Source organism: Anabrus simplex, chromosome 1 (assembly GCF_040414725.1).
Source record: "Anabrus simplex isolate iqAnaSimp1 chromosome 1, ASM4041472v1, whole genome shotgun sequence".
NCBI classification, from domain to species: Eukaryota; Metazoa; Arthropoda; class Insecta; order Orthoptera; family Tettigoniidae; genus Anabrus; species Anabrus simplex.
The window spans coordinates 1,610,187,689-1,610,197,177 of record NC_090265.1 but is presented as its reverse complement, the minus strand read 5'-3'; the positions used below and the strand labels follow the sequence as shown (position 1 = coordinate 1,610,197,177).

General features: G+C 37.9%; 1 protein-coding gene across 2 annotated transcripts in view; it reads right to left on the bottom strand.

Annotated features, from left to right (window-relative positions):
- Window positions 1-8,908: 8,908 nt before the first annotated feature.
- LOC136858588 (uncharacterized) overlaps window positions 8,909-9,489 on the bottom strand; it is a 187,184-nt gene continuing 186,603 nt past the window's right edge. For both annotated transcript variants that reach the window (XR_010858651.2, XM_067138261.2), the window contains one exon: window positions 8,909-9,158. Coding sequence is in view for 1 of the 2 variants with exons in the window: in XM_067138261.2 (XP_066994362.2) it covers window positions 9,138-9,158 (21 nt within the window). In the remaining variant the exon portion in view is untranslated. The remainder of the gene's footprint in view (window positions 9,159-9,489) is intronic.

Below are 9,489 nucleotides of genomic sequence, written 5' to 3'. Positions count from 1 at the left end.
ATTGTCAGCATTGAGGCCTTTGATCCATAGGGTCGCGGGTTCGATTCCCGACGGGGTCGGGGATTTTAATCGTATCTGATTAATTCTTCTGGCCCGGGGACTGGGTGTTTGTGTTTGTCCCAACACTTTCCTCATCTTATTCAGACAACACAAAAACACTACCAACCATCACAGCAACATCCGTCTACATAGGGTTGACGTCAACAACGGCATCCGGGCGTAAAACAGGGCCAAATTCACATGTGCGACACAATTCGCACCCGCGACCCCACAGATGTGGGAAAAGTGGTAGAATAATAATAATAATATGTCAGTATAAGTAAACGTATTTGCTCAGTACAAGGTGTTTGTATACAAAATAACTTATTTTGTTTCTTCGCCATAATCACCCGCACTGAGAATAACGAGGCATTAGGCATAATAAAACTGTTAAATTTGTCTAGATGCATGCCCTTTTACTAGTTGTAACTGATTGTGAGAGCCGTGCAAGCAACTACTAGGCTGTACCTTCCACCAAAACGTATACTCTGCTCCTTTACCTGTCTGTGTTGGAGTGTTGCTCATTGAGCCGAATTGTGCCTGCCTTCGGTGTAGACCTTGTTACACGAGGCGTATTCATCCATTCTGCCCACAGACTGCAGAGCGAGAAGCCGCGTGGATTCAGTTTCGTAGCTGGTTTTTACGACCTGTTCACGATGGGTATATTGACCCAGAATTTTTATTCTTTTATGGTGAGCTATGGATTCATTTGAGTGAAGAACTTCACGAGAACATTCGGGAAATTACATCGAAGAACTCATATGTTGAAATTCATCGAGTATCTGCAAATTTGTTTAGGAGGTACCAAACATAATTGGGAGATGTTTCGGTAAACAGAAAATGACAGGAAAAAGGGATTACGAAATTGGAGGGGAAAGTGTTGTTGAAGTTGATAGTTGTAAGTTCTTAGGTGTTACTATTAGAAAAGACTTAGACTGGTCAGAGTAAGTGGAAAATGTAGTTAAGAAATCCCAGACATCGTTACATTTTATTATGCGGAATCTCAAGAAAGCTAATTCTGGTGCCAAAAGCAAAGCTTACGAATGCTTGGTAAGACTGATACTCGAATATGAATCTGCGTGCTGGGATCCGTACAGGGCGGGTTTAATAAATTTCCTAGAAATATTCCAAAGAAGAGCGATGCGTTTCGTAACCGGGAATAGGAGGTATACCATTAATTGGGAAAGTCTTGAATCTAGTAGAACTGGAGCTCATCTGTGTGGTCTTTATAAGAGCTATAAGGGAAGGGTTGCCTGGAGTAGTATTAGGAATAGGTCGGAACCTCCCTCATATTTTAGAAATGATCATAAGCATTAACTTAGGGCCAGAAACCAGCATATGGACGTGGGAAAGTTTTCCTTCGTCAACAGGACTATAAGGGATTGGAATAAATTACCCGCAGCAGTCTTTGATAGATTCCCTTCCGGTATCAAGTCATTTAAGGAGATCATTAATGCTAGAGTAAAGTGAAAAGTAAACGTTGTTAATTACGGACACTGAATTTGTGATTTTCTGCTTGGTTTAGATTGTAAAACTAGGAGTTTCTCTTGTGGTATTCTCTTTCCAGGGAATTGCTTCTTGTACGCATGTAGTAGTAGTAGTAGTAGTAGTTGTTGAGCAAATTTATTATCACTTGTATTAATAAGCTAGTAGTATTGTAAGCCGTAGTATTAAGTACTGGAAATACTTAAGTTGTGTGTGAATTTGTATATGATGATGCTGGATTTAGAATTATAAACTTAAAGTAGTACTTAGTATTTCTTGTAATTTTTTTTCCCAGGGATTTACTTGTTGTACTCTTGTTTTTGTTGTTGTTCTTGTAGGGTAATTATGTTTTTAACTTTACTTTATTTTCATTGCAGTGTTGAAGCTAGTAGTAAGCTCAACCTATAGTATTGTAAGCCGTAGGATTAAGTACTGGAAATACTTATAGGTGGGCCGGCACAAGGTTGCACTTGACAGTTGTAAGTCATGTTGGCACCACTACAAAAATGAAATGAAGAACGTCACCCATCAGTCAGAATCACCAATCCATTACTTTTTATGTCAGATACAGTTACGCATTTTATTCATGTTAATTCGTATTTAATTCCGTATAGTGTTCATAATCTTTTATTTGCTTACACAAATATGAGCATTTAAAATATATTATAAGGTTTAAGCGAGCTACAAAATAAATACGAACTATTTTCAGTTGATTGTTGTTGGCAATATAGGTAGTATAGTGGTGCCATCTATAAGTAGCTTGACTACTGTATTGAACTGTTGCCGTTTTGTCTGTCGCCGCTAGCACGTGGTCAGGTGTGATTCGCGCGTTTATGAAAGTTTTGTTTTCATTGTGAGATAATTGTGAAATTTTATTTTAACGAATGCAGTGCGATGTCTCGGAAATGACAACATAGTCATGAAGCGCGAAGTGATAATCCTTTGAGCCGCGGAGTGTCCCTTAATAATCAGGCATTAGAATTAATGCGGAGAACTCGTGAGTTTTACGAGAGGGAGACGAAATTCGTACGCTTGTATAGCCATCTCTCCGTTCCTGTAGATCATGTTGTGGATCGCATATCTCAAACATTAGGGCTTTCAAAGCGTACTGTCATTCAGGCTAAAAGTCAGGTTGTGAGTTTCACAAATAGGAAAAGTCCTCTCAGTTTTAATTACTGCGTTGATGGGGTGAAAGTTCCTTTTGGGGATCATTGTAAGTATCTAGGTGTTAATATAAGGAAAGATCTTCACTGGGGTAATCACATAAATGGGATTGTAAATAAAGGGTACCGATCTCTGCACATGGTTATGAGGGTGTTTAGGGGTTGTAGTAAGGATGTAAAGGAGAGTGCATATAAGTCTCTGGTAAGACCCCAACTAGAGTATGGTTCCAGTGTATGGGACCCTCACCAGGATTACCTGATTCAAGAACTGGAAAAAATCCAAAAGCAGCTCGATTTGTTCTGTGTGATTTCTGACAAAAGAGTAGCGTTACAAAAATGTTGCAATGTTTGGGTTGGGAAGAATTGAGAGAAAGAAGAAGAGCTGCTCGACTAAGTGGTATGTTCCGAGCTATCAGTGGAGAGATGGCGTGGAATGACATTAGTAGACGAATAGGTTTGAATGGCGTCTATAAAAGTAGGAAAGATCACAATATGAAGATAAAGTTGGAATTCAAGAGGACAAACTGGGGCAAATATTCATTTATAGGAAGGGGAGTTAGGGATTGGAATAACTTACCAAGGGAGATGTTCAATAAATTTCCAATTTCTTTGAAATCATTTCGGAAAAGGCTAGGAAAGCAACAGATAGGGAATCTGCCACCTGGGCGACTGCCCTAAATGCAGATCAGTATTGATTGATTGAAAAAAAGAAAGGTGTTCGCCTCCAAGAACAGAAGGAAAAAGTGACTGGGGCACATAGCAGTAGCAAAAAGGGGGCTGATAGTAGGGACTTGTTTCACAGCACTCCGGGAAAGAAACGAATTAAGCTGGGGTGAAGTAAAACATTACGTACGCACTTATAACAAGTCCTTCACAGTTACTGAAGTGGAAGGACTGTTCCGGGAGAGTATTGCTCGAATGGATGCGGCTTTGTGCAGGAAGAAATTTAGCCATGTCGCAGCATTCATTAACTCGGCAATGGCAATACATGGCATCATCAGTGACTCTCAGGAGTTGATGATCTGCCTAGACGATGATGACAATGACAACGAAGGCGACGGTAGTGATGGCAGTGAACTGGAGGGTATCGAGCCTCTGCCTTTGTGAATCAGGTATGAAAATAAGGTTTCTGAATTTTCGTAAATTTTACTTGAAACATTGTGTTAGCACCGGTGTGCTAACATTTATTGGTGTATTTGAAGTGAGATCCTTGTCGGTCGATTTCTGCCGTGTTTTCTAACATCGCGATAAGAACTTCGTAGTATATTTCTCTCGTATAATTTTGTGTGATGAATAATCGGTGAGTTGAAAGTTCAATTTTTGTCGGCAGATTTCATTTGTATTGTGTATCATCGCGATGACATTAAAAACATTTCTCCCGTGTTTTTAAAAACCCATGTGTCGTGCAATCAGCTGTTGTTACGGCGGAAACATCGCTTCGTGCGCCATTGCAGTGTGAGCAATATTGTACGCAGCTGTCATGTGCAACCTTACGCCGGCCCACCTATAAGTTGTGTGTGAATTTGTATATGATGATGCTGGATTTAGGCCTAGTTTAATCAACACATGTTAAATATATGCTAACAAGTAGTTAATTAGTTAAAAATTTAACATCTTGTTAGGTTTCTTGCATTTCATCAAACTTTTCTTGTGAAATGTTAACTAATCGACTGTTAACTCTCCCAATATTGCGAATTGGTGCGAATCAAGGAGGCAGTGGTACGAACATGCTGTTTTACTGCGCGCTCCGATGCGGTTTTGTTTGAGTACAGCTGTAAAATATGGCGCGTGAAGTGAAACGGAATCGTTGTTCTAATTTTTCCTCCTTCGAAAAAGAGTTGTTAACTGAATTAGTAAATATATTATTGAATGCAAGCGCACAGATGGCTTGACGATAAAAGAAAAATACGAGGCGTGGGAGAAAGTCCGCGAGGGTTTCAATGGAGTTAACAGATATTTTTAGCGGGTATCCACTGTCGCACAACTATATCACTTTGTTAATTGTCCCACTTCAAACTGTGCTCCGATATGGGAGTTATTAAATATTGTATTGTCGTGTGCAGAACCAGACCACCTAGCAGTATATCCCTTATTTGGAGGTTAGGCTCACTAATCACCTGAACATTAACATTAACAGGGAAATATCCCTTCCGATTACGATATATTTCGGCCCAATTGCCTCCAGGTGATTGGATTCTTACATGTGTGCAATCTGTTTCACCTAGAACAAACACGAGGAAAACGGCTTATTTCGTAGAAGTCGCGGATAATTTGCTGACGCTCTTCTACTGAAGGGAATGTTATATACCTCCTTCTCATGGATTCTATTGCTGCAGACACTCGACAAACAACTCTACTAACAGTAGGTTTAGAAATTCCAGCATTGTCTCCGACCATTATGTGAAAAGAACGATTAGCAAAAATTCGTAATATTATCAGTACCTGCAACATTGGAGAAAGAGCTAAGTTTCTCTTCGTAGGATATTCCAACCTCACTCGAATTTCGTCAACAACCTTAGCAACGATTATTTTCGATAACCTGTATCTATGAAGAAGTCCCGCATCCGTCAAATTTTCAATGTCATTTCGTCGCTGAACTCTTCTTTGATCAGGATTGTTTTGTAAACGATCTAAATAGAGCAATTCCGCATCGAAAGCGAGATTCACAGCAGCCATTTTGGAACAGGTTGCTAAATGCTAATGTTAACCATTTAACATTGGAAATGGCTGATGTTAACTTTAATACGCAATTTAACATTTGTTAATATTAACAGTTGTTGATGAAACGCAAATTTTCTTAAATCGTATGTTAAAATGATTTAACACCTTGTTAAGTACTAACATGTGTTGATGAAACCGGTCCTTAGAATGTTAAACTAGTAGTATTTCTTGTAATGTTCTTTTCCGTGGAACTGCTTGCTGTACTCCAATTGTTGTTGATGGGTAGTTATGTTTTAAGTTTTTCTTTATTATCACTTGTAGTGTTAAGCTAGTAGTAAGCGCAACCTATAATATTGTCAGCCGTAGTGTTAAGTACTGGAAATTACTTAAGTTGTGTGTGAAATTGAATACGATGATGTTGGATTTAGAAAGTTAAACTAGTAGTATTTATTGTAATGTTTTCTTTCCATGGAATTGCTTGTTGTACTCTTGTTGATGTTGTTGCGTTGTAGGGTTTAACTTCACTTTATTATCACTTATAATGTTAAGCTAGTAGTAAGCTCAACCAATAGTATTGTAAGCCTCAGTGTTAAGCAATGGAAATACTTAAGTTGTGTGTGAATATTTTATGGTGACGCTGGATTTAGAATGTTAAGCTAGTAGTGTTTCTTGTAATATTTTCTTTCCATGGAATTGCTTGTTGTCGTCTTGTTTGTTTATTGTTGTTGTTTGGTAATTATATTAACTTTACTTTATTATTACACTATTGTAAGTAACCACTGCCACCGGGATATTTCCCATTTGCGATGTATTTGTTAATAATAATAATAATAATAATAATAATAATAATAATAATAATAATAATAATAATAATAATAATAATAATAATAATAATAATAATAGTAGTAGCCTCCGTGGCTCAGACGACAGCGCGTCGGCCTCTCACCGCTGGATACCGTGGTTCAAATCCCGGTCACTCCATGTGAGATTTGTGCTGGACAAAGCGGAGACGGGACAGGTTTTTCTCCGGGTACTCCGGTTTTCCCTGTCATCATTCATTCCAGCAACACTCTCCATTCTCATTTCATTGCATCTATCAGTCATTAATAAATCACTTTGGGAGTGGCGACCCCATCGTACTAACAGCCTATATATGCTTCATTCATTACATCCCTGACCCGGTCAATGACTGGAAACCAGGTTGTGGGTTTTCATTTTCAATAATAATAATAATAATAATAATAATAATAATAATAATAATAATAATAATAATAATAATAATAATAATAATAATAATAATAATAATAATAATAATAATAATCCGCCTCTGTGGTTTAGTGGTTAGTGTGATAATCTGCCACCCCGGAGGCCCGGGTTCGATTCCCGGCTCTGCCACGAAATTTGAAAAGTGGTACGAGGGCTGGAACGGGGTCCACTCAGCCTCGGAAGATCAACTGAGTAGAGGTGGGTTCGATTCCCACCTCAGCCATCCTGGAAGTAGTTTTCCGTGGTTTCCCACTTCTTCTCCAGGCAAATGCCGGGATGGTATCTAACTTAAGGCCACGGCCGCTTCCTTCCCACTTCCTTGTCTATCCCTTCCAATCTTCCCATCCCCCTACAAGGCCCCTGTTCAGCATATCAGGTGAGGCCGCCTGGGCGAGGTACTGGTCATCCTCCCCAGTTGTACCCCCGACCCAGGGTCTGAAGCTCCAGGACACCGCCCTTGAGGCGGTAGAGGTGGGATCCCTCGCTGAGTCCGAGGGAAAAACCGAATCTGGAGGGTAAACCGATTACGAAAGAACGAATAATAATAATAATAATAATAATAATAATAATAATAATAATAATAATAATAATAATAATAATAATAATAATAATAATAGAAGGAGTGCAGGTTTTTCGCCTCTTACATTACATTTTGTTTTAGGTCGATCTTAATCAACCTTTTCTTTTTCATATTAAGGCCAGTAGTATGGGCAATTACGCTCCTGTTTTATCGAACAATAGATTTTGGTTTAAAGTTCCTTTTGGAACACGTGAATTATAAAACTGTTGAGCAGACGATGAACCCAAACCAGGGCCAAGTGATTGTATAAGAATTGCAAGGTTAAACTTGTGATGTAAGAATTTATGCCTCTGAGAGGCTGGACTGAATTTACTTTTTAGCTCAGACTCCTAGGATATTAAGTGAGTGGAGCAAACATGTTCTTATGAGATAGTGTACCTGTTCAGAGCTGTAATTCTCATTCCTTGTATGTTATCGTGTTGATAATTCTCTCAAGTTTTGGTACCTGATATTCGGATTTATAATCCACTGTTGTTGTGGAAGCTGACATGCTTATTTATTTATTTATTTATTTATTTATTTATTTATTTATTTATTTATTTATTTATTTATTTATTTATTTATTTTATTTATTTATTTATTTATTTATTTATTTATTTATTTATTTATTTATTTATTTATTTATTTTTGACCTTAGCTAAGTTAGGGCTCGTGTCCCTCTCTTACACCTAACCTTGTAAATTACCGGATGACACATACATAAAAGAAAATATAGTACTATATTATAAAATAAAAAATAACTAAGCTAAATAACAGATTTGGTGAACATTTAATAAAGAAAGAAAGCTTAATAAATAAAATAAATCCGGAGCATAATACGCTATGCTGTTAGGTTTAATTTTATTAAACAAAAATAGTTTGTAAACTTTTTAAAGCTAGCCTCTCCCTGGTTCCACCTCTGAATGAAACTGTTTATCCAAATTAGTGGAAACCACTACCTTTCCTTGTTATTTAGAATTGGAAATGCGGAGGTTTCAAGAGAAGCTTGTGAAAAATGGAGTTTTGTTTGTCCAACCCTTGTACCGTTTCTCTACGGGGTCGGGTATGAGGTGGGATGAATCTGTCGTGGCGGGTTTTTATGACCGGATGCCCTTCCTGACGTCAGCCTCATTAGAGGAGTTAATGAGATGAAATGAATGACGTGATATATGAGAGTAGGAAGGGAGAGGGTGAAAGCCGGTGCCGGCACATAGCCTACTCCTGTCGAATAGCACCAAGGGGTCTGCTCAAGACTTAACGTCCCCATCGACGGATGAATCACCATCAACAGCGTCATATGCTCTCACTCCATATGAGCACTGCGGAGAGGTCTGGAATTTAATGCAGGCTTTTGGCACGCAATCTAGTGATTACAAATTGTATATCACCACCACCACCCCTACGCTGCCGGCCAACATTCTGATGGTGAAAAGTTTTTCGACCAACGGGACTCGAACCGGCCAACCACGTGTCAGACCGTTTAGACTTCAACGCCTTAACGATCATGACAAATAGGCGGGCCTGTGAAATATGGAGTAACGTTAAATATAACTCCATAATCATTAAATACTTATTACTGGAAAGAGTTTCTTAATAAATGATGCACTATTTTCGCTAATGAGTGGGATGGAATTATAAAGAAGGAAACATTTTCGGTTTTGTTTTGGGTTCCAGCTTCCCGTAAGACATTTAAGTTGGAATTATTTATTGATATTATACTAAGATAGAATGCACTTTCTACAAATATTTGTATTTTAGAAGATGAATGTTTCATTTACATTATATATTTCCGCTACCTATCATATATATGTGCCTTTATTTTAAAAATTTACTATGAAACTCTATCTCACTCGATAGGTAAATACGTACAGAGTTATTTTATATTTGATCTGTATGTTACTGCATTCATGGAAATACTTCTTCCTGAATTTGAAGTTCACGATTTGTTCCTCTTCCGTTCATACTCATCCAATCAAGTTATATTCCTGTAACATAAATTGAAGTATGAAATACAGACAATGCAAGTATTCAATATAATTTTTTTATTCTAAGAATTGTGAACTTTTGTAAGAAGCATTACACCCATTTCCCTGGACTATGGTTGAGGCATAAAACAAATCACCGGCTAATTTCCTCTTTTAAAACATCTCGATAGTCAGAACAGTATTTTATAATTTTCTTTGAATACAAGAGAAAATACAACAGAAAAATGTACATAAATAGTAAGCTATTTTCAAATGTTGTCAGTATGGAGGAATGCCCGGTCTAAAGTTGCATACCCGGAACATTGCTGTGGGTAGTTTCGGTAGTGATGGA